The sequence below is a fragment of the Strix aluco genome, chromosome 1 (assembly GCF_031877795.1).
Source record: "Strix aluco isolate bStrAlu1 chromosome 1, bStrAlu1.hap1, whole genome shotgun sequence".
Taxonomy (NCBI): Eukaryota; Metazoa; Chordata; class Aves; order Strigiformes; family Strigidae; genus Strix; species Strix aluco.
In genome coordinates, this window is record NC_133931.1 from 132,383,307 (window position 1) to 132,409,582 (window position 26,276).

The window sequence follows — 26,276 nt, forward strand, 5'->3', positions numbered from 1 at the left end:
AGAAAATGTAAGTCAGATTTTGTATCCAAGAATATTAAAATATCTTGTCAAAGAGATATCTGTTCTAATTAACTGAAAAATGGGTGAAATCTGAAAACACTGGAAAAGTCCTAATACTGTGTCATTATTATAAAAAACACCCAAACAACAACAGTAATTAACAGGGTGACTCAAGTAATTGTAGGTAACTATGGGCTGGTAGCTCACCATTATTCCCAGGCAAAACATTAACAGAATCCCCATTCAGTATAGGATTCAGCAAAAGAATATGAGCATAATAAATGCTCCTATAATAAAAGGTGTTTTTATGGAAAGCAGACCTAGTTAAAAAAAACTAACTGATTTAATTCTTTGAAAAACTATGAGCTTTCTTTGGTAAATATATTTGCTTAGAAACAACTTGACTTTGCACTGCACAGCCTTCCAGCTAAAAAGCTGCATAATACCTGTAATGAACATATTGAATGGATTAGGAACATGACAACTAACAGATGTCAAAACCCAGTTGTTAGGAGAAATAATTGCAAAGTAGAAGTGTTTCTAGTTTAGATCTGCAAGGTTTAGTATTCTATCCATTACTATTCGATGGCTTTAGCAGTCATCTGGAAGTAAACACAAAATCACTTTTGAAAAAATGTGCAAACAACTAGCAGACTATTAGAGGTGGTCATTCAGGCCAGTCATTCAGTTTCTGTAATCAGGGCAGAGAGAATTTAATACCACTAAGTTGTAAGTTATATCTCTAGGAATAAGGAATCTAAGCCATGCTGCAGAAAGGAAGAATAAGTCCTGGAAAGCTGTGACCAAAAGTAACTGAGTGTTGATAAACAACAAATTCAAATACGAGCTTCCAACTCGATGTTGCAGCAAAATGAGATATTGTTCTTGGATACCGAAACAGGAATGTGATTTCACCTTCTAGAAACATGAAGGAGAGACCAACACCAGAGATGTCTTGTCCAGTTATATATTTCACATTTTAAAAGGGATGTTGTGAAGTGGAATGGAAACAAAAATGTCAAAAATAAAGGAGTAGAAAAGATGTCTTCAAGACACCAAAATGGTTAGCTCATCGAAATGAAAATTTGAGAGGAGTCTTGGTTTTAATGCAGAACCTTTTAAGTATCTTCATGAAGGATAAAATACCACACATTAAAACGATTCTCCATTAGTTTAGTAGAAAAAGACTATTATAAGCCATGGCATTTTTTAGGCTGGAAGGACCTCTGGGGGTCATCTTGTCCAAGCCCCTTTTCTGAGTAGAGTCAGCTATAAAGTTAGATCAGGTTCCACAGGGATGTGTCCTGTCAGGTCTTGAAGTTCTCCAGGGATGAAGATTCCACAGCCCCTCCAGGCACTTTTTCCAGCACTTCACCACCCTCACTGTAAATGCTTTTTTCTCCCAGTATGTAATCAGAATTTTCCTCTCTGCCACTTGTGCCCATTGCTTCCCATTCTTTCACTGTGCACCTCCAATTAGAGCCTGGCTGTGTCACTCAGTAATAACGACTCATCAGATCATTGGTAGCGGCTGAATATGACTTTGCCTAGCTTTTGGGCAGAAGTTCCACTCAATTCATCAAGTTTTTAACAGAGTACATGTTTAAACACTGGAACAAACTAGCAAGCTAAGCAGCATACTTTCCTTGTCTCAACACCTACTAATCTGTAGATCCTTTCCTTGAAGACATGCCCAATGTTAGAATTATGCATTGGAAGACAAGCTATTTGACCTATCTGAGAGTAACTGAATGAAATGCAGTGGGATATAACATGTAAGAGATTAGTTTTAACAGATCTTTCTGGCCTTAAGTTTTATGCATTTGTAGGGATTTGCTGGGTGAAGCTGAACATATAGGAAATAAACAAAAATGAAAAAGCCATGAAGTTATGATAACATGAAATAAAATACCTGAATAGTTTGATTCCTTGGTATGGCTCTCCTCATCTAATGAAATCAACCTTATTTGAAAGAATAAGAAAAATATTGAGAAAATAATTGTAAGGCTATATAATAATAATACATTCTTCTCTTTTTGGTCACATCATTACAGAATGATATCAATAACAAATAAACAGTAATTTAGATGGACTCTTGCATTTACTGTATATTGTGGTCTGTTGTTAACTTTTATTGTTTCATTGCAGAAGTCTATTGAAAACCAAACTTAGATTGAAGACCAACTATCAAACCTTTTAATCTAACTCAATCTCTGTAATGAAAAGTACAGTGTATTCTGCTTTTCCAGACTTGGTCTTTCACAACTATCATGAAGGAAGTACAACTGTTGCAAAAAACAACCGAAAAAACAACCACTTTGCACTTCTCAACAGCAACTAATTAAAAATCAACGGTCAGGTGAGTTTTGACCCATGTCAGCAGATTTCTAAAAAAACAGTTCAACAGTGTTGACGAAAAAGCTTTTGACAGAAAAAAAGCGCAGTGGTTTACCTGCAAATCGTAAACAAAGGTAATCTCTTCAATGAAGAATATATACTAACTGCTATTACTTTGTGTAAAGCCATTCAGCCAGTAGGGAATGAAGCAGCCACAAGGCTGATATAGTGGTGAAGAGGACTGTGCAGGCACATTCCTACGATCCTCTAGTGACAGAACAAGAGGAGCCACCTCCTCTGCTCTTGAGGATAGGTTTGTGGCAGAGCAGAGGAAAATTAGATTCAGGCCAGATTCTAGTATAATGAAAGTTCATTGCGAATGGAAAGTTCATGTGAATTTTAAAAGCTTTGTTCTTGTAATTCTTTCAGAATCTTAGATGTTTGTTTATGGTTTTAGGCAGCAAAATGGTGACGTATTTTTTTCCCCTACTTTCATGATAGACAAGGAAAAAGGTAGTCTGTAAATAAAAACAGGTACAACCATGACATGGCATCTGATGCATTTGCTGGTAGCTGTCAATGCACACATCTTGCATAAATCATGCATTCATTCTAGAACTTTGTATTCAACATTAAGGAAAACAATTGTTTATGAAATTCTTTATTATTACCACATGAGATGCAGCAGATTCAAGGAAGTGCTGTGGAGACAACCACCTGCCAAATGGTACTTGGCTGAGTCCTTTCTAATCTGAATAGCAGCAAATCCGACCAATTTATAAACTGGTTTTGGTCAGTGGTTCTGAATCTAAACAAGTAAAAGGAAAACTGAACTCTTTAAAAATCCATTATTATAAATAGCTGAGCAAAATCCACTAATCAGTCAAGCTGTTCTCTGCTTTTTGACAACCGATCCTTTGCTGGGTGCTTCATTTAAGCAGGGATAGTCAAAACAACAGGTGGCAGCAGGATTACATCAACATCGCATCTCCTCGCAACTGAATCCTGATGGTCCCGTAGGGGAGGGATCGCATCTCGTTCTCCTGTTCTCCTCTCCCCGCAGCAGCCCATTCATAAGTCTCTCTCACCTCAGAGCTACAGGTAACTCAAACCTCGATAGCATCAGCTCGCTCAGATGTACTTTATACTAAGTACCTACTGCTTCATTGGATTACTAACTGGTGCTGTATACATTACAAAAACTAATCGCTGCTCAAAGCAATCAGGAATCCATATCCTATTCCCAGGTGAAAGGAGATGCTGCTGAAGGGAGAAATACAATGCTCATATAACTTCTCCCCATGTGTAGTTGCTTACCATTTCTTTTACTAAAGAAAAAATGAAGCAAAAGCTGAAAAATAAAAAGAAGGCTAGGAAAGATGAAAAACACATAAAGGTTTAATGGGCCTTTTTAAAGCTTGTAATTTCACCATAAAGTTTATTAGTTTTCATGTACACATCACAACATTTCAGGAATTCTTGTATTAAGCTTACTATTAGCTAGTGTGATCAGACTAGCTGTGTCTATATTTCCATCTATAAATGTTTGGTGACTTTAGCAACCAGAAAGCAGATTATAGACAAAATTACTCATTATCTTAATATACAGGCTGTGTGACTTACTGACTCTGCTGATCTTGTACTGATTTGGTGCTCTCAATCTGCAGGTCCTCCTTTTCTGCTTTTTCTGTTAGTTTATTCACAGGATCTTGTAAGCTCTAGATCATAACCATAATATAAACAAAGAGAAGAAACCAAAATAGAATCAGGGAAGCAAAAGTGTGCCATTTAAGGCCAAACCAGACTACAGAACCCACATAAATTAAGCACAAATGGTCTTGAACTGTATTGAAACTGTATCTGACTCAAACAAGCAAAATAAAAATGTTAGAAGATACTCATTCAAACTGAGTCACATGAACACACTTTATGTAAGAAGGTGACCATTGGCTACTTCTAAACTCATGTTCTGTTTCCAATATTTCTAAGTAAAACCATCTATACCATGTGCAAAGCAGGCACTGACAGCCTGTTTCTTTGCCATTTGGGGGGTTTGCCTCTTTTTTCCTCCTTTTTTGCCTTTTTTTTTTTTTTTTTTAAAGATGAGAAAAATTCATTCTTTACATCTGGTTGTTCCTCATATACTACTTCTTTACTTCTTTATTCTCTTTTTCTCCTGATGCAACTATTCACACAACCTTGACAAGTGCAGTGTAGTGGGAAGGTACTACTTGTATCCTAAATCTGAAAATGAGGGTTAAAATCTTGGATGATTAGTTAGACATGGGCCAGGTGTGGTATTACAAAACCTTACTAACCCTTTGCAATCTGAAAGACCATGCTACAAGATAACAACGTGCAGCTTCATGGTCAGCATTTTTATAACCAAAATTTGGACATGTGAACAAGCCAACAAATAAAGCATAATAGACTGACTCTTTGAGATAACAAAAGTGATATACTACTGGTTGTCCCTGTTATGCATTAATTAGGATTTCTGTATGAAAAATTAAATAACTGAAGATAGTAATTAAATAATTACAAATGTCAGCAATGTGAATATTTGGCTCTATAAAATGGTTTTGATTTGAAGGTGAAAACATGTTCCTCCTTCCAAAGTCCAATTCAGTTTTTGAAAAAGAAAACCATGTTTCATGTGAATAGCCCTAACCTTGTAATTAAGTTTATTTATGTCTCACTGATATTCATAGTAGTGTATCCCACCTACCTTCTCTCCCCACCCCGCAAAAAACTGATGATAAAAATATTAAGCCACCTTTTGTGCAAAACTTAACAAACACAAAAGTGTAGTGGTTTTGCATCTGGAGTTTTAACCAAATGGTAGTATGTTTCATCAGAACAGTAAAAGAAAGAAAAGTCCATCTCATCTACTGAATAAAAGTTAGAGTCCCCAGCCCATCTGTTACAAGAAAAGTATTCCCAGGCATGTTGCAGGTCTTGTTTGCACTGCCCTGTTAACCAGGACAGATGAGTCCCCAGAAGGGGCATTCCAGTTTCTGCTTGGCTCAGTACTTGAGGAAATGTATACTTCAGTGTTTTAGAAACCAAACTAACGGACCTGTCTATACTGCAGCTGCATTTTTTTTTCCCTCTCAGTAACTTAATTCTTCTACCTAGAACCACAGATTAATTTGTCATAAGCACCTTTAGCACTGCAGACTTCATGCGTCAAAAGATGAGAGATCACAAAAGCAGCAACAATAGAGGCATTAAAGAAATTTACCTTATTCTGTGGTTGCCAGGTTTTTTTTTTTTTTGACACTGTAACAGTGCTAGCCAGAATCACATGTAAGTGTACTTCCTGGATTCTGAACAATGGACACTAGACACCTCAGCTAGAACACCTGTGAACGAATATGTTACCCTTTAACTGCATTTGTACTGGGTATTGATAAGACTGTACTTGTACTATTAAAATTCATGGTAATTATTCCACTGACTCCAAGAGGACCTGGATTAGAGTTCAAAAACATAAGAACATGCACTATACTTGCACAAAAGTGCAGTGCAGAGGAGGACAGCAGAGCTTTGCATTACAGTGACTGAACTGCTTCAGGCACTTGACCCATCTTGGAGACCTTCACAGTAGGATGCACAGTCCTACTGTAATCAGGAGGTGATGGTGCAACAGTTGTGGTGCTCTGCCGACCACTAAGAATAGCAGCACAGAGCCTGCCCCAAGAAGGATGTAATAGTTTTGAACAACAAACAGAACTACTTCAACCACTGCCTAGTTATACGAGTTAAAGAAAATTATCAGAAGTAAAATCTTCTGCATCTTCACCAAGAAAAATACAGAGAAATCAGCATCCTTCTTTAAGGAATGATATTTTATGATGTTTCCTTCACATGACTGTTTCAGGAAATCCATATTTAAAGGACGGTGATCAAACCACAGAAACAGCATATAGAAACGGAGTTCACAAGTACCTTGGGAAGGAAACACCATGATAATAATGGCAGTTACTATTTCCTGCATTAGAAAAGTAAACACAGTTCTGAAATATAGCTTCGGTTTCAATGGAGATTATGATCAAAACTGTTAAAAATCAGCAGCTGTATATTAATGCAATAATTCAATGTAACAATTTAATTCAGACAATATTTCCTCAGTTTCTGATAGCGAACAATGAAATTCTTTTCCTCTCTCCTGCCTCCCTCTACTCTACACCTTGATGTGTACTACAAACTGGTAACTTTTTAAAAAGATTTAAAAAAGCTAGAGAATGGGTATGAAATAGAACTGAGTGTTAAAAAGCCATTGTCAACTGTTTTCTAAACATGAACCCGCAGTAATGTGATCACTACTGTCAGCATGTGTAGAAATCAAACTATGGTATTTTCTTAATCGTTTCAAGTTACATCAGAGGAAGGGTAGAAATCCTGTCATCTAGAAAGTGTAGTGATTAAACAAGGCTGTAAAGACACAGGATGAGTTCAGACAAAAGCAAGCACGCTTCAGTTGTGTGTATGAAGCGTTCCTGACTTTGCTGGCTCAGAGCAGATAAATACCTGACTTCACAGCACTCTTTCGGGTGCTCATGTGGACTCACACAGACCTTGCTGCGAGCTACACCAGTATGTGGCTTAAGGAGGATGCTCGCATGTTTAGAAAGCTGTCTTCCTAGCTTCGTTATTTCTCTTTTACTATAAAAATCAGGGTGAGGCTGTAAACACTGGCAGAGCAAGTTTACAGTCATTCACTCTGCCTGTATTGTATGTCTACAACCAAAAGTCACCCAGTGATATTTTGTTTGCTCTCAGTACTCAGACGAAATATCTAAGCTGACAAGGGGTTCCTCTGCTGCAGAGTTAACTCTGGTTTCAGTTCAGGCACCATTCTGAGACTGACTGCTACTCACAAAATTCCTTCACCTGCATCTGGGCTGCTTTCAAGTCAAGCCAAGATCATCTGGACTGCACACAAACTTGCCCTCTGCAGTTAAATCACCAGAGTGTTGACAATGCACTCAGCTCATGCACAGTTCCCCCCAAGTGCCTTGGACAGCTAATGTGCTTCCTCTTGACTGAGAAAGAATCAAAGCAACACAGCTAAGGGCAGGTCCAGGAGTCAGGGATACATCCCAGGATGTTACAACACATATGGAGAAGTGCAACACCACTGAAGAGACAAAAACTTGGATATGTTTCGTTAGGGGGGAGAGCTGAAAGGGAAGAGGAAAAGCAGGTAGTCTCAGAATTTCCTCATGGAGATTCATCAGAAAAAAACCCCAAACCCCACAAAATCCCCTACAAAACCCCTAGAGATATAAAATTATATACAATCTTGCCTGTGAGTAAAGTCATGGTGCAACAAACAGAAACAAGAAAGGATACCAACACTACAGAAGAGGTCAGCAGAAGGCGAGAGTGTTGTAGCACCTGTTTGGACAGAGTTCTCCAAACCATGTAAGGAGCCTAGGCAGCAGCACTCCACTTTGCACAGAAATAAAGGGATGCACTGAGATTTACGTCTTTTGACTCCCTTACCAGGGCTGCCATTATCTCTAGGCTCATATGAATTCTTCAGAAAGTTTGGTATTACAGTATTAAGATGTAAAAAATGCAACTTAATATTCATTAAGTAACTAAGACAAATAAATGGTGACAGAAATTAAAAAGAGGTATTATTTATGAAAAGTAGCTCCTGAAATAAATTTGAATTCATTTGATACACAGTGATTTCAAGACAATGAAACCTTAAAGGCTTTACCAAAATAGCAGCCCATCATCTTTAATATTACAGTAATGGACACTTTTACATCACGATACATAGAGTTGTTAGCACATTAATAATCATCTTTCATCAAGCATAAAACTTGCAGTTAGGAAATACAGCTGCAATAGCACAATTATACTACTCTCAGCATATACCCTGAAGCAAAGAAAACAAATGGGCTGCTTTTCATTAAGGGAGTTTGGCAAACATCTCTAAAGACAACATTTTCTTTCCAGAAACAATCCCGAGAGGCATTTAAGAGTCTCTTTCCTGAAGTAAACCTGGTACATGAATATATTCATACTACAAAATACAAACAGTAATTTTCCAGTACATAGCACCTTCTAATTTTTCAGTAAGACAATCTACGTCTAAGTCAAATATTGTTTCTTTAAATTCTTGTTTTAAAGTAAAACACTAATCCTACATACACGTATGCTTCATTTAATTCAGAAGGATCACTTGTATGAGCAAAATTAAGCTGTTAGTATCAGAACTGGACAAAAATAATTTGCAAGCACCAAATTCAAAATTTTCTTTTAGGAAAGATCCCTTTTAAGATATAAGACAGGGAAAAATATTCTAAAAGGGGTAACTCCTAATAAAACATAGAAATGGGCACATTGAATTATTTTATGTATGTTTTAAGCAATTATATATTCTGATTGTATATTTTCATGCATAAAATCAACAGCAGATGCGGCATCTTCATTGGGTACATTTTTAGACTGAAAGTTTCTCCATCAGAAACTGCACTTACCCTAGATCAGCTATAGCCATTTATTATACTTCAGAAAAACATAACACCATGTAATCTCAATGTAGAATTAGCTTGCAACTCCTTCTTAATATATAGTTACTCTGGCATGAACATATGATATGACTGGTAGGGATCAGTTCCCTAACCATAAACATCTATTGTTATTCCAACCCAGGTCTAGCAGAGGAGACATGGGACTCATGTGAGTCCCACACACTTCAAAAATGACAAGTAGAATTGAGGTGACTTACCCTAGTAAGGCACCTGAGGGTAGCAGCAGACATCTACTCTCTTAGGCAACAGAATCTCACCTGATGCAACCACCAGATTTTGATTTAATCTCCTTAGCAATCATTTAAGGTAAACAAACAGAAACTACTAATCGGGGGAAAAGAGATCATGGAGGAGACTTAACTATGGTATAGAAAACAATCCCACACTCCAGAGACCAAAAGAAATAAAGAACTGATACTAAAAGGCAGTAACATAGTCTTAGTCCCAAGTAGCTGTTTTCTGAAAGCACAGACTTCCATGAAATTGTGTAGTATAAAACTACCTCCTGATTAGCATAATTTCTCAGCATACATATCACTGCAAAAACAGGAAATCACATCTTTTCAGAACAAGAGGCCAGCAATAAACATGGTTAAGAGTCTCATAACAAAGTCAGGCTGCATCCTAAACACACTACAACATTCACAACTATTTTTACAGTTACTTTTTGCTTCAAGGGAGTACTTGTTACACATGTGTGGACTCAAGATAGATTGTATTTCTTCATCATAGATTCCCAGTTTCATTTCAAGTATAGATTATACTGAAATCTTTCACCGGAGGAAGTTCAAAAGATAATAAGCATCCCCAAATCTTTCTTACCCTCCATCACAAGGGTACTTCAGAACAGGGGCATTTTCTGAACAAGTTTCTCTCCAAGGTGTCCAAATGTTACTATACATTTTGAAGCATCATATGGCTTGTTCAAATAATCAGATTTTTAGATATAAAAGAGAATAAAGAATAAATACCCAGCAATAATATAGGCTACCTACACAAAGTAGACTGAAATTGGTTTATATCAAAGCAAAGAGAAAAAATTCCTCAGAAACCTTCTAACATCGGGAAGTTATGAGAACAGCCCACCAGCACGGTATGCAGGACTCTGGCCTGGCTAAACCCAGGCTGTAAACTAGACATCGCTGCAATGGGAGGCAATGGCAGGGAAATAAAGAGGACTGTCTTTCATAGTTTGGAGTTTAATTGGTGAGTCTGTAGGCTATTACTAGCAATGTCAAGATAACTATGCCCAGCTGCCTCCTGCTGAAAACTGAACATAAGCTGTGGCTAAAACCCATCTTCCATGATGTGGACTATGCAAGAATGAAGCTTAGAGTTATGTTAACTTCATAGCAAATGAAGACTTCTCATGCAAAACAGTATTCTTCAGAGGCTGGGTAAGATGAAACAGTTCATAAGCCTCTTTTTATTTTTGTCCACAGTCAGAAGAGATTGAGCTTAAAATTTGTTTATTTGGTCCTTTGTGATGTTTCAAGCTCCTGCAGTAACAGTCTCCACAAGCTATTTATGCACTTCAGAGTCCAGAAACTGCTTTCTCCCAACCCACATTCTAGAAAATAACTTTAAAAATACTGTAGTCATGCACAGACAAGATTGGTAGTCTGGGGTGAAATAAATCTTATACCTTCAGGTATCAGCTTCTTTTCCAGGAGCTCTGGGGTAGCCACAGGCTATATAGCATAATGCAGCCCAGCTTTTACTTCTATGTGTCATATGCACAAGCATTTCATGGATTGAGTCTATGACTTGTAATTGCTTCCAAACTGGGCTGTCTCTCCAAGCGAAGAGTGGCTTTGCCGCAAGCTGTTCATTCCTGACTTTCCTCCCGATGGTAACCCTTCTGGCAGATCTCCTTCAGACAAATGTTATTTTTTTTCCCATGCAAATAGGATCTGCCAATCATGTAGTTATTACGTTGCACAAAATAACTACAGGACAAAGATGTCTATGGGGATAACTGGAAAGCTAATGATTTTTTTCTCTGTTTTCCCATTCCTCTACTGAACTTCAGATTGCACCGGGCAAAGCAACTTCATATGCAGGGGCAGGCATAAGCAGGAAAATACACAGTGCTGAGTGGTTATTTTTAGATACCTGGTGAAACTCTGAACTCAGACTTCAGTCAGATATTGCACATATTCCATATTCTAAGATTACAAAGGATCAGCAAACAACACTAGTCAAGCAAAACAGTATTTCCCAGAGCAGTTAAGGGTTAAAAAGTCTGAGTACAGGTGTGGGAACCCTGAGCATCCATGTACTCATATTCAGCCCAATAACGTGTTCTTAAAGACTGTGAGTTTTTGAAAACAGGTGCAAAGGCAAAATAGTATTAATTCACTTGTGGGATTTTGGAGAGCAACATAAATCCCTAATTCTGCTGGATTTTATGATTCTTTAGGAATAATCAAACACGTTCCCAGTTAGCACTTAAACACATACTTAAGTACAGCCCTGAATAACGTCTTCCTTTGAAATATTCACAGAATCACAGAATCACCTAGGTTGGAAAGGACCTTGAAGATCATCTAGTCCAACCGTTTCCTTAGTCACTGCACTCTACATGCAGTTTTTGATCCTAGTAGCCAGAAGTGCATTAAACAGAAAACCAGTATTTAAATGAAGAGACAAGGCAGGGATAAAATTGTCAGAAAATATACAGACAACATATGAATGTGTGCTTTCTACATACTTGTATGATCTCTTACTTGTTATCATTGGGCAAACAAATATATCTCTATATTCCTTACCTTTAACATAGTGAATTCATATGGCTGATAACCTTTGAAACTTTCATGGATGGCTGCCATCGTGTGCGAAGTTTTTTCCCAAAAATGAAGAAGTGTTGCCTGTAAGGTAAGATAAAATTTCAATGCAATGTTAGCTTTAACACCAATTTGCTTTCAGTGCAAATTTCACATCTCCCCTCCAATACTAGTTACATATTCTTACAGTTGAATATTGCCATGGTAACCTCTTACAAAAACATATTAACAGGAAATCTTTCTTTTGGAGGTCAACATTTTCTTTAGATACCTGATACGTTGTTAACACATGAGAAAGGAGGTTGCATCTGCTTGCTCCCAAAAGATCCACTTTTTGACAGACATCAGTCTTCAGTTTGTCAAAGTTGAGTTTTGCATGTCGCACTTGAGCTTGAACCTTCAAACAAAGGGACAATTGTTTATGTAGTGATTTTTTTTTCTTCGTTTTTCATGAAAGACCAAACTAATACAACTTTTACAGAAATCAGACAACCAACCAGACTCAATTAAAATTTATATAGAACTTTATTATAGCATCAGTCTCACTGAAATTAAGATATGGTAGGCTGATATATGCTAAAATATTGCTTTTCCTATCTTACTATTTTTCCAATACATTCAGTGAAGAAATTTTGGTTTGTAACCCCTGTTTATAAGATATTAGTATTAAATATATACTGAGAAGATAATAATTGGAAAACATACTAATTTTGGTATCTCTTTACAGAAATGCCAATTCAAAGCCTGACCAACAAATGTGGAACTAAAAGTTTACTACATAATATACAGGCGCACAGAGACATCTCCATGTAATTTGTTAGAGCCAAATTACACTGACAAACTTTAAAGGCGATCTGTAACTCTTGTTGACAATATATCACTTCAAGAACTTTGAACTGCTACAAAAACTTCGGTCATTAAAGTTCTCCTTCTAAAACAGAGTGTTTTTCCTGTTTATTGGTATAAGAAAAATATCAAGACCCTGTCTTTTAGGAGCAAACAATTTCAGTTTCAAAGAGTTTTCGTTTTTTGAATTATTCTTCTACCACCTGTTAAGTACATACAAGACACCCTCTGTTACCAAACCGCACAAGTTTGACAACAATACTGGTATTCTCATGATCAGGTACCAGGGTAGAAAGTTGCTGTAGGCATTCTGTACACAGGATCCCCCATTTTTAAGACAGCTTTGTACACTACCCTAATACTATATGAACAAAACAAATTTGTTTATATACAAAATTTAGTTTTCTTCCAAGGAAATGGGAAACAATCAAACCACAAAACAACATGATTTTCTTATAACTCTTTCACAGTTACAATAAAATATTTACCCAAAAAAACCTGCACAGTGAAAAAAATCCACTGAATGCAAACTAAATATGTCTCCTTTATTGGCCTAACTCAGAGAGTATACTGATTTTGTTCAGAATATGCAGACTCAATCAAGCAAGACATGACAAACTTGTATGGTCCTGATCTTCAGAAGTGAAACCAGAACCTTGCAGCAAGTGCCTGTGCTCCTTGTGCAGTAAGGACAAATACATACCTCATAATGCAATCCAAATGTTAGGGTTACCATATTTCTAATCTTATTTTCCCAAACTCACTAAGAGTGTACGAGACTTCCAACCAAGCAGAAAAACAGCGAAAGATCTGCATCACGAATTCATCAGATCACCTACTCGTACAAATTGTGGGACACTTGGGGCAACTTTTTTTCACTGATCAGATCGGCACTCCATAAGTAATATTACAGGGTTGTACACATCATAGGCCTGGTATGTTCATAATGAAGAAACCACCATAATTCAAAATTTCTGATAAATGCAGCATCTCAAAGGTGATATTTTAATTGTAGAAAAAGATGATGCCTAGAAAAAAAGTACTTTTTTTTTTTTTTTTTAAATAAAGAAAAAGCAGTGATACTCTACCTTTGTAAAATAGCTTTGTGATTAGTGCATTCATCTAGTAGCGGAAGTCTTCCAGGATAACTCCACATATTACACCAAGCAATCAATGAATAAATCTTGAGTTCTGGTAATAAGAACTACATCTCAAACTTCTGACCTGATCCAGTGCTCTAACCACAAGAATACATCTTACTGATGACTTGCTTTGTTGTTTTTGCATATTGAAGAGTTTCAAACCAAAGAGGGGTGTCCAGAGCTGGTAGACCGATTGGGTAGTTAGGAGATGTTTTGGTGAGGTGGAGACAGATTTGAATTCCCTCAGAAAGGAGGAAATTGCTCCCATGGCTTCCACTCCTTAGGCAAGCATGACAAATGCTAAGCTATGATGTAAAAAGCAAGGGACAGCTTCTGCTAAGACATCTCCCTACAAAGTATGATATTTTGTGAAAAGCCTTACCCAGTCAGAACTACACTGGCATGAGCTGAGGCTGCCTCTTAGTTTGTGATGCTCGAGGGACTCTACACCACTTCTTTTAGCTTGTGCCTGGTGGAAGCCCGAGCGAGGCACCATGCTATCCATGCCAGGAGTCCCATCCCACGCACAATTGTCTAGTCAAAACAGTAGGTGAGTAAAGAGCTTATGGGCCTCCAAAATTAAGCAGCAATGGAGGAGGATGGGAGCAGTGGCAAAAAGAGTGTGGAAGCTTTATCCAGTGTTGGATAAAACACCTTTGCTGTGCATTAGGTCCTCAAATCCTTTCTTTGCTTTAGCTGCAGGTGCCTGAGAGCACAGATTTACAACTTCAGTCTAAAAAGAACTGTGAAGAAAATCATGGGTCTGTGCAAAACTGAAATCCAAACATGAGATTACCTACATCTTTTGCCAGCAAGAATTGCTATAACAGGAAGATATTTAAGTAAGAGATGTTGTAGGACTTTGAAAAACCTAGTGAGACTTGAGACTAAAATTCTGATCTCAGTTACAACCATGAAAATCCAGAGAAATTCAACTGATGTCAGTGGAAATGTGTCACATATAAAACTATATTTTACAATGGTACAGCTGAGATAAGAATTCCTTTCCTATTCAGTATACCACAGCACTGGTGAAAACACAGTAAGAACAGCTGTGGCTTTGTAGACTGATAGCGCAAGTGAGCAAAGAATGTTAGTTCTGGGGAATATAAATACTCTGTCAGAGATGGTGGGCCACAAGGAAAAAAGAAAAAAACCTACTAAATGTAATTATTTTCTACAATTGCAAGTCTGCACAAGGACTTTATATGACAGACTGGGATTTGGGTCTACCTCATGTCTCCAATTCCTTAAAATAAAGAGAAAAAAAAAACATCCAGTAAACAAAAAACCTGTTTGAGTTGTAGTCTTCCTGCATACAGTCTTCAAGGACATTTAATAAGAAACAGTGTCAGCATTCATCTTAACTGAACATGTAATTAGTGTCTCTCTTAAAAGCTAGAGCATTCATAAAGAGAAAGATGTGGTCCACACCACCATGTGGAATACAAACCCATATATCTGACATGCTCATACAGGTGATTCAAAATACTTAATGCTGTGTTACCAAATGCCACACATTTCTTTTGCTAACGAGGGAAGACACAATACTACGAGAACTATTAAATTAACGGTGCTTTTAGGTTTTTTGATATACTTAAAGTTTATTGAGTACTGAAAGTACTCTCCATTTTGCAGCAGCAGTGCAGGACAGCCAAGAAAGAACACTGCATACCACATTAGCGTGACCTTTTCCCTTTTCTGTGTGCCAATAAATGCACTTCAATTAAAATTATTATTAGACATCTTTTAAGATTACTTGTGGCTTCAGGAATTAGGTATAAAACCTTAATGCTTACAAAGCATAATCTACTTAATACCACACAAGTTATCAGAATGAACCTTTGGTTTTCTACTCAAGGGAAAGCTGAGGTAATACATACTAATCTTCTCCTTTCTCTGCAATTACTAAGACAGGAGAAACAGGACCTCGTGGTCTCAGTCTTGAAAATTTTTATTCACGTATTTAACTTCATTAAAGCTGAACATACAAAATTTCTTCAAAATCCTGGTCTGAAAAGTGTCAGAATTTTACTGACTGTAAGAGAACTGCACCAGTGCAAATGCAACTTGGACATTTTTACGATGAAAGAGGTCCTAAGCATCTTGAAACTGTATGTGCTAGTTGTGAGGCTGATGCTGCAGAAGAAAATCTTATGGTATTACTGATAAAAAAAAAGGTTATTACTCTTCATCTTTTTCTTTTTCTAAGCAGCAACCTGGAGCAACCTGCTTTTAATTTCCCAATGCAAACATCTATATACAGTATTTATGGACTAGAATTCTTTAAAGAGAGCACATAAAACAAATTTGGAAAGCAGTATCTTATTAGATCAATAGTTTGATAAACTGTTAAGCTGCCAGATAAAACTGAAATAATTTCAAAAGACTAAAATAACTAAGCACACAAATAAATGTTAAAATCCTAAATCCTGGGGGCTTGAAAGTCAGATTCTGGAATGCTTGATTGGAAGGGCAAATATTTGCAAGCACAGGTTCCTAAACCTATATTCAAACAGAAAAAGTCCCAATCTTCAAGAGTGCTAACATTAAAAAAAATAATGTTCAGACTCAGTTAAAAACCCCTGTTCAGTATGTTCAGTTACTAAAATAAGGATTTGTCATGTATTTTCAAGGAATCTTTGTGTCCTCTACAGTACATCTGTGTTATTACTTTCTTTCAGTCTACCATAAAATGCGAAATTTATTTTCAGTAGTAGCCCAATTTCAGGGATAATTCAGCTAGTGAAGCATCATCTCCAAAACGAACTTATGTCAGCTAAAAGCACTAACTCACTTTACATACAGTATATTTTTGTCTCAGCATTTCCAGCATAGAAGCAGAAACAGATGCTTCCAGTCTAATTTGTCACCCAGCCTCTCACTTACTCGATCTGAAAAGCATGCACAGCGTGTGTATAGGCTGGAAGGAGGGGGGTAAGTAAATCAAGAGGGAAAAATGCCTGGAATATAGCAAACCTTCCTGTTGGGGACTCTGGGTAAACTCTACCAGCAGATGGAATCACCACAAATCTCTGCATTAAATAAGTACAGCACCTTCTGGTATACCTGATCGTTGTAAAGACTACATGAAAACTAAATGCAAACTGAAGTAGGCTGTAGCTTGAGGACAAAGTATTTAGTGTATAGCATATCTTACAGCATTTCTCCATATAGCACAGAAAGCATAAGGAACTAGATTCTCAGTTCCCACAAAACTGTAATAACTTCATAGCTTGAGTGGTGTTATGACAAGGAGCACCCATTACACTTTTACATGAGAATATATAAGCACCTACTGATTTTTTTCTGTCCTTTTTTTTTCCTTTTAAATTCAAGATTGATGCTGGGTAGTCAGAGTACAGAAAAGGTAATGTTTTATTGAAAATAATGCCTGTAACTAAACTCTTCCATGTGCAATGTAAGGACTTCCAATGTCTTGCACAGTACTAACCCTGATTTCAGTGTGCTTTGGTATGTTCTGCATTTTGCAGACTATACTTTGACTCAACTCTTCCCTTGGGTTGAAATAGTACTTACTGCATTCACTAATCTCTGCTACATCAACTTGTAGAAGTAATACATAAGAACAATGGTTAAAGAAGAGGTAGCATACTTCTGTTCGTCTGCTTCATCCCTGGTTATTAAAATCTTCATTTATGATCTGATGAGAAAGACTGATAAAAATTAATTTTAAAAGATGAAATTTACAGAGCGAGAAATGCCTAGCTAAAAAGGAAAACTACTTTGACAGCACAACAGATCCAAATAATATCTCTTAGGTCTGAGGCTGAGCAGATGTACATCAGATTTGTTCAAGAAATGAAACTATTCTTGAAATATGAACTTAGATAACCTAAAGTGCATAACGAGTTCCAACGATACATTTCTTAAGTTTGCCATTTTGGACTTAATTATGATCGTCTGTGCTTGTGCACGTGTTCTCATGCGTCTCATCCTATTAAACCTGATTAAGCAAATTTGCAGTCACGTTGCAATTCATATAAAGGACTTAGTTACTGTTGCATGTCTACCTGTCTCACCCTGGAAAGCAAACAAAAGTACTGTGTGCCTTTCTGCCACAAAAGAACAACCGATATGTCAGCTTTGAAAAAAAGGTTATGTCTGTGTGAGGAGAGGAAAAACTGCAGGTATACCTTTTTCTTCTTTTCCTACGCAAGACTAAGAGAGTGGAGCTGCTACCTATTATTCAGATTCCCAGTCACTACAGCAGTACAAGCAAGTAACACTTTGAAATAGCTATTGAAAATATACATGTCCTATGTCGAGGTAGTTTCAATTTATCAGCAAATTCATGTCGAAAGACAGTAGAGAAGAGAAAGCTGAATTAAACGTGTATCAGGCTAGTTGCATTGTAAGAGATAAAGATTCTGGAAACTGGCACAACTTTCTGGTGTCCTAAAGCGATAGAAAACTCTCATTATATATAGACTTGATCAAGGCAAGTCTACCACAAGACACAATACAGCACAAAAACTTGTCAGCCACCGAAGACCATTTTTCTAGTGGCTGAAACAGTCACAGTGAAAAACAAACTAAATACTCAACTGAAACACAGTGATATACAACATAATCCAATGAAATCAATACCTACTCAAATAATTGCAAACATCTACCAGCAAATTACCTGCCATAATTACAGAGAGATTTTACATTTAATTGAAGCATCTAATTGACCTGTTCTAATTGACAGTCCTGGAACTGCATGTAAGCAATAGAAGAAGAGTGCTAAAGTACAGCAAGGAAAAAAAAAAAAAAAGGCAGAAGTAATGCTATACCACTCCATAATAGAATATAGAGAAATGCAGCTTAATATGAATTAGCGTTGCAGTATCAGCATTTCACTATATTTACTGGGACCAAGAACAATCATGTTTGTCTGCCAGACAACCTGAAACATCAATTGTCTACAAACGACCATAAGGTCATCATATGCTGGTAAAACGTTTTTTCCTTTAATCACAGCACTTCTGTTCTAGTCAGAACAATCAAATCTCCATGTTTTTAACATGTATTTTACTCTCCTTCACACCATGACAAAGCGGTCTAGAGGAAAGAACTAGTAAAAAGTCACGTTATAACTGAAATGTTATTCCCCCAAACCAGGAAGCTTTCATGCAAACTTTGTCATTCAAACCTGCTACATTTTAGCTATTTTCACAATCCTATTCTATTTGAATTCACATGATAAGACTCATTCTTACCCTTAGTTTTCCTTCCCAAAAAATGAGTTTAGTCAAACCCAGGATTTTTCATCTACCTCTGCAATCAGAATGGGAGACAAAGTAACAGCTGTAATAGCTTTAATTTACACACAAGAACAATAGCCTCTGATGATAATTCACATTTTCATTTGAATATGTGACTACTCCCTTTGATTTCAGTAGTAGTGCTCATTTTTATTTAACATTTGTATTACAGCAGTTCCTGAAGGTTTCAAAGAGACTGGGTCCCATTGTCCTCAACACCAAAAAGCACTGAATAAATTACAGGTCTGCCCCAGAGTTATGGAATATGTAAAGCCAAGCCCAAGTGTTTGAAGGACAGAGGTCTTAAAGTATGATTGCACTGGGCAAACAAGCCCTTACTGGGTATCTACAGGAGTGAGTGACTCTTGCCCCCGGGACAGCGGAGTCTACTCCACCAGAACATTATAGCAGCCACTTGTTCCATTTTGCAAAATAAACCAACTAAAGATCCCTGTCTTGTACACATGACCATGAACAGCCTGCACCATTCCGTCATTTGTCTGGTATGGGTCTCTTAAACCTCCATTGTGCTATACACATATGCATGTGCACACACACGAGGTCTACTACAAACTTCTCTATTGCAACACCTACCAGCTAAAAAGCATTAGAGCTGCCACTCTATATAACACATTCAAGCAAACTTCAGCCTTCAGCTGTGCTCCTGATCTGAGAATTTGAAGAGTTTGGAGGGCTTGGAGGTTTTTTTTTTTCTTATACTGATTTATAATAAAAATATAAACATATCCTCATTGGTGTGAACATGAAATTGAGCTCTTCTACATAAAATTCCAAGTTTTGTGGGGGGCATTTTTGTGATTTTTCATGGGTAAGGCTGTAGGATTTTAAACTCCTCTCTCCCTTTTCCTTCTGTCCCTCTCAGGAAGGAAGGAAGATGCTATAGACGGGAGAATATTTATGTAACAGGCAAGGAAAGGATTATATGACAGAACTAAATTTCACATGGACACTTTACACCGACACATGATAGCTTTGATACAACACACAGCTCTAAATTAGTGTGTAGCATGCAACTAATAATACATCAGAATTTCAAGTCCAGGAAATTAATAGAAATAAAAGAACAGTTTTTATGTTCTATTCCCATCCGTGCCTGTGATGCTGTATTATGCTATAGAACAACTGGGAGGTTAATTATTTTTTCATCAGGAAAGTGATCATACTCTGATAGCTCTTACTTCTACCTCTAACATGCCCGGCTGCCCTGAGGCACTGAATAAATTATAATTTGAAAAGAAAAAAATGTAGGAGCTTTTTAAGAAGCTATATTGAAGGAACTTTGCAAAGTTGCATTACTTAGGCCCTATATACATACATTCCTATATATGTTTTTATCATTAGAGTATCACTTCCCAGAATGAAACAGAATGACCTGAAAATCTTATAAGGTTGGCTGATAATATTCTGTATTTAAATCTATTAGCAATTACAACTTTTAAAACCTTATCCACCTAGAAAACAATGTAATCATGTAATAGGGAAAGCTTATTATATTTGTGTTAGATTAAGTTTTCACAGTTTTAAAAACACATCAGATGTCATTAGTTTTTTTTAGTTGAACTACTACTTTTTAAAAATACTGCCATTTTTTTATACTATTTTAAATAAAACAAGTTTATACTTAATTTACTTTTTTCAGTATGTTAAAAACACTTTTATTAGAAACATTCAGGTACCTCCTGCACTTACACTAGGTGTGCCTAGCTCAGATGTTGCCATCTACATTGTTACCCTGTGATCTGTTTTAGTGGATGGAGATCTGGCCAACACAAACAACTGAGACTAGAGTTTGGTTCATGTTACCCTAAAAGAGCTCATTTCTCTCCACTGGACTACAAAGGGAGCTCTTGTTGATTAGTTTAAGCACAGACATCTACACAGCAGATGAGTTAGGTTTGATAAAACCTAAGTGATGTCCAGGAAAAAAACCAATTTCCTTTATCGCTAATAATAACCATAAGTATTTAAATACATGCCTTATTTATCATTTGTATTTATCCAGCATAAGCTTCCAAGCCATGATTCTTGATAAACACCTGATTAACAGATTAAGGAGCCTTAGCAATTTACATACCATGGTCAAGTCACCTCTTCAGCTTCTCTTCGTTAAATGAGACAGATTGACTTAGAAACACCTTGAGTGATTTCCCCTAGTCCTCAAGTTACATCTTACACTTTTTGATACTCTCCCTCTCCAGTTTTTCAAGCCAGAGATGTGGACTGTGATCTGCGCTCACTCAAACTGTATTGAGAGACTCCTGCCATTTGTTGACAGCTATGCTACACCTTTACAGAAGATCTTCACAAAAACTGTTGCAACTTTGCAAATGTAGTTGCAGAGCTGCAATTAGCAATTTGTGGCCTGGGAGGAGAAAAGAATTAACCTAGAACTCCAAACATACACTGTCATGTTTCTAACTCCAGTCACTGGAGATGCAGCTGTTATGCCCGGGATACAAATATATCCCAGACAAACTACTACTTCCCATTCTCTGTTCTCTTCTTTGACCACAGAACCTCGTGCTTATCTTTTCTCCAGCCTATGTAACTTGGTTCTAATTTCTAGCCCTGTCTTTACGCTCTCAGTACTTTGGCTGCCTTTTTCTTCCTGGTTTAAAATCCATGTCTATGGTCCTGGGTGAAGGAGAATGTCCTGTTAAAGAGCAAAGTGCGTAATGATTATTGCTCCAAATCTTTTTTCCTTAACAGCAATATAAAAATATAAGGTAAGAAAATATGTTATTAGGTACACTGAGTTAACTACTGCTATTTTTAAATCCCAATAGAGGATTTTTTTCTAAAAGATATTATAGAAATATCACATTTACCAAATAACTAGGTCATGGACATGCACCATGACTCCTTTGTGGATTTTATTCAGTAGAATATGAAATTTGTTCTTTGTGTCACATTTATGCCACAATTCCCTCCTAAGTTTTTCAGTATTCAGCCTGTAAAAATTTTACTGCCTTGAGCCTGTTGGCTCACACGCCACATAACTCCAGCCTGGCAGTAATGAGTAAGCTATGGTCAAAACTGCTTACTTCATAACCACTGACAGTCAGCAGATGTGAGTAATTCTCTGACCCCTGTGAGGATATAAGGTTATGGCTGGCTTGAATATTCTTCCTTTTTTTCCCCTCCAAAAAACAAAGGTTGGTTGTACCATCTTCTGATATATTCAAAGATGGCTATCACAGAAATTGAATCCTACCAAGTAGCTTTCCCTCCCTCCTTTACGCAAACACATACACACTTATCTTAGTCCTTTCTCTCTTTCTTTTTTCCTACTGCCTCACCTCCTTCCCAGCCCTGTGTTTATTCCCGCTGTTTTATATTGCATCTTTGTCAACTCTCTTGTGTCTCTTTAGGGATGGGGAAAAATGAGAACCTCCTCACACATTATGCATGTGATTCCATAAATATTATACAGTGACATGAAGACTTTTTTTAGTTCTGTATTTTTCTTCCACCCAAAGCCAAGTTGGATCTGCAAGAGCAGACTGGTTCAGGTTTAGCAATGGCAGGAAAGAATGAAATGTCTGATAAAAAATGTAAATTAGTTTCTGTAAAAAGAATGATAGACTAGGATTTTCCAGCCCAGAAAAAAGAGATTACTAAGGAGGAGTATGATGGAAGTACATCATACCACACATACAAAAGTTGTAAAAGACCAGACTTCGGCCAACACAGGAACCATATGGCAGTATACCAAACTAGCTGCTTGAACTCAACACAAGGACAGTGGATCTTTACACAACATCTGTGTCAGTAGGGCAGCTCTCGGGCAGCTCTCTGATCACAGCCATCTGTTGTGATGGCCAGAATCTACATTGGTTCAAAAGCCAACTGGGCAATTTCTTAGAAAAAAAAAAATCAAACACTATGTCTTATGATGCATCCACTGGTCACAGTACTACAAGAAAATGCCACTGTGTATTTGATCTATGCAACTCCCTGGTTGCTAGCATTGGTCACCAATGAAGACAGATGATGGACAGACGGTGGATTTTTGTTTGAACTAATGTGTCCATCCTTAAGAATAAGGTAACCCTGAGGCATGTTTCCAGGTCAAGGCGGGTTTGTGAGTTTGCTATGCTGGATTCAGACTGTCTCAGTGCCTTCTCATGGTGGGAGAATTCTCTGTTCTGTGCTCTAAGGCAGCACAGATACTTCAAATGAGCTTTTCCAACAAGGTAGTAATCTCTATAACACCTGTTTAACAGCAGATTTTCCACTATGAAAATTCAAAAGCACCTTATGTAATTTTACAACTGTAAGAGTGCTCAGTTTCAATTGTCAGAGTGTATTCAAGTACTGCCTATGCCCAAACATGCCTAAATAACAAAAAGCACGTACAAATGCCTCACATATTGTAACTGTATGACAGTATGCAAGCTTTGCATTCACACAGATTTATTTGGAAAAGGGGCAGGGGCAATTTTGACATGCTCCAACATTTCTACAATTATAATTGCAGTGCAGAGAGAAGTTCAGACCTCAGTACTTTATTTTCATACAATTTCGTACCCCCTCGTACAGAAGTCTCTATGTATTAAGACCTGGGGATTGAATTTTGGAAATGGATTGTCTAAAACCTGCAGGATCTACTTGGACAGACCTAGTTACAGCATCCATTGTCCAAGCATGCAGGCAACACTCCTCTCTCCTCATTCAAGCCCTAAAGGGTTGTCTGCTGAGTGAAACTTTTACTCATGATATTGTAAGAGGGGAGTGGTACACTGAACAGTGTTATTGTCTACACAAATCCTCTGGGATAAAGTATACATAGCTAATTTTTTTCCCTCTCTTTTTTGAGAAGGTAGTTTGTTAAAAATAACTACTGGGTTAGATATTTAACCAGAACAGGCCCACCAATTAAAGATACTATAAATTCACATACCAAAAGTCTTCCTGCTATTCAATCAATAAGGTGTTCTAATTGAAGAGGTCTCAAGAGAATGTGTTTTTTTCTTGCCTGTTAATTTTTTTTTTTTACTTGAATTTGACATCTTTTCCTCCCTACTATCAATACCATGGTAGTGCAAAGACCTGGAAACCAAACATGTCTTTGCTGCAGCAAAGTTTTGTTACATCCAAATCAAATTTCTCTGAGACATCAAAACTATCTGTGGCAAGTAGTACTGCTCTCTGTCCTAAATAACTTTTTGAACAGCTGCCCTGCAGCAGTAGGAATACACTTCCTCCTCCATTATTAAAAAATAATTTAGTCCCTTCACAGGAGAAAAAAGACAGGTTGAAAGGTACAGCCCAACAGCAACAGAAAACCTCTGAAGTTTTTTCTAAGGAATTACCAGGAATTAAGGAGGTATTTTCCTCCTTCTTCCTGATTTCTGCCCCTCTAGCATGGCCCAGTGCAGGCAGACACAGCACGTCATTTGGTGAGAGCGCAGCCTCTGCAGAATCCTTTCCACTTATCCAGCAGCTGGACACAGCCCTGATCAAAGTTACATTTCTCAGCACAATCCAGCAAGTTCATCCAGCCAAAAACCAGACAACAAAATCTTTAGCTTTAAGCCTCAGAACAGCTTTCACAAACAGAGCAGCACAGTGCAGTTCCAGAATATGAATCCAATTGCTCTACCAGCAATGAGTTTATTGAAACAAACATCAAATGGAATATACACAGAAAATACAACATGCCAGCTTTTGAAAGAATTTCTATCAAATACAGGATGCAACCAACTCTTAAATATAAGATGTGGATCACTTTCATAACTTCAACCACTATTTACTGTAAAACTAAGGGAAGTTTGTTAAATTTAAGAAGTTCAAAGCAGCAACAGTCTTGAATTTTTCAGAACCACACTCAGAAGTCATTATTGAAATTAAGATCACAACACAAAAATCAGCCAAAGGAAAAAAATGTTACTGAGTCACCCCATCTTAAAAGATTCAAGAGCCTCCGAACCCACAGCCCTAGAAATGGAGAAGGTATGCTACTTTTCTGCAGCTTAACTAAACTGTTTTAAAAATTATTTCGAATTAAGCTGAGGCTAAGTATTGTGTAAACACACTTATTTCAAATTAAGAGTTGTTCACTTGAATTTAAGCTGAGGAAAATACATTTTTGAGCTAGATTGATCGATGCTATTCTCAAAACACAGTGAATGTCGACACAGAGCTCTGCACCAGTTCAGCTTCATTTAGGCACCATCTTTCAGAAAAGCTGTATCACTGCATCGCCTATACCTTCCCTGGAAAAAGGGCTATGTTTCCAAAAATCTTCCCCCACTCTTCAAATACTTATATAACTCCATGCTCCTTACATGATACCTACCAATTTCCCTATCTCCTGCCTGTGCAGGAAGAAATCAGCTCCAAATGAGAGCATTCCCACTTTATGCAGGGTAGGGCCTGACCTCAGTAGCTTTGACCCAAAGAGCTGTAGTTCTTGCTCCAAAGGGGGGTACAGGGGGAAGCAGAGGGCTGCAGTCAGCAGCCACATCCCAGCTGACACCACTGCTGGTTGCATGAGGCCCCTCCTCTATTTTTCTCCAGCATAGAGACAAACTATGGTTAATCTGTTTAACTTCAAACTGTATCAAAGGAGGGAGCTTTCATGCAGTTTTCATGCAGTTTCATGTGACAACTGAGAGCTAGAGCGCACACTGCCTCTCCTCCTAACTCATTCACCTTGGGTCATTAGAGGAACATGCTGTGTATGAGAGCAGCTCTACCCTCCAGGGCTTACACCTCCTACCTACTCTCTGATTATCAGCCAGCATAGAACATAACATACTCCTCAAGCTATTAAGATGGAAAGGTTTCTCACAGTAACTGTATTCATTTTACAGCTTGGATCAATATGCAAATTATTTTAAAAAAGGAATAAACATGGAATGACAATTTAAATGAAGGAAAGGCAATGAATATATAGCTTCTAGCCTTGCTAGAAGTTCTGCTTTTTTCTACTTTAAGAAGCCTAGATACATGCCTCACCTTTCTGTTGGTAACAAGTTTCAGTATCCATCAAACCCAGGATATGTGCTTTACTAGGCTGAAGGGAAAAAAACCCGTGTTGACACTAATAAAGACCTTGAAGCAAGGACATACAAAGAAAATAATTATCAATGACTTTTCTATTCATGTGACCAGGAGACTCTTAAATTGCATACAGAATGACATTAATCTAAATAGCATTTTTTCAGAGTTTGGGGATAGACTGCTACATTACAAGCCTCAAACGTAGTTCTCTAGTAGTGAGCATGTATTTGTCAGTCCGCAGCTGTAATTAGCACAACAGTGTGCTTGGACATACACTACTCTAAACTGCAAGCAGGTGCACGTTTTCATTCA

At 37.4% G+C, this 26,276-nt stretch overlaps 1 protein-coding gene across 2 annotated transcripts in view; it reads right to left on the reverse strand.

Moving 5' to 3' along the window:
- The window catches only part of ICA1 (islet cell autoantigen 1), a 74,279-nt gene that overhangs the window by 14,447 nt on the left and 33,556 nt on the right, over positions 1–26,276 (reverse strand). For both annotated transcript variants that reach the window (XM_074836448.1, XM_074836439.1), the window contains 4 exons: positions 11,949–12,074; positions 11,663–11,761; positions 3,961–4,055; positions 1,913–1,962 (listed from right to left, as the gene is read on the reverse strand). In XM_074836448.1, coding sequence (XP_074692549.1) covers positions 1,913–1,962; positions 3,961–4,055; positions 11,663–11,761; positions 11,949–12,074 — 370 coding nt within the window. The remainder of the gene's footprint in view (positions 1–1,912; positions 1,963–3,960; positions 4,056–11,662; positions 11,762–11,948; positions 12,075–26,276) is intronic.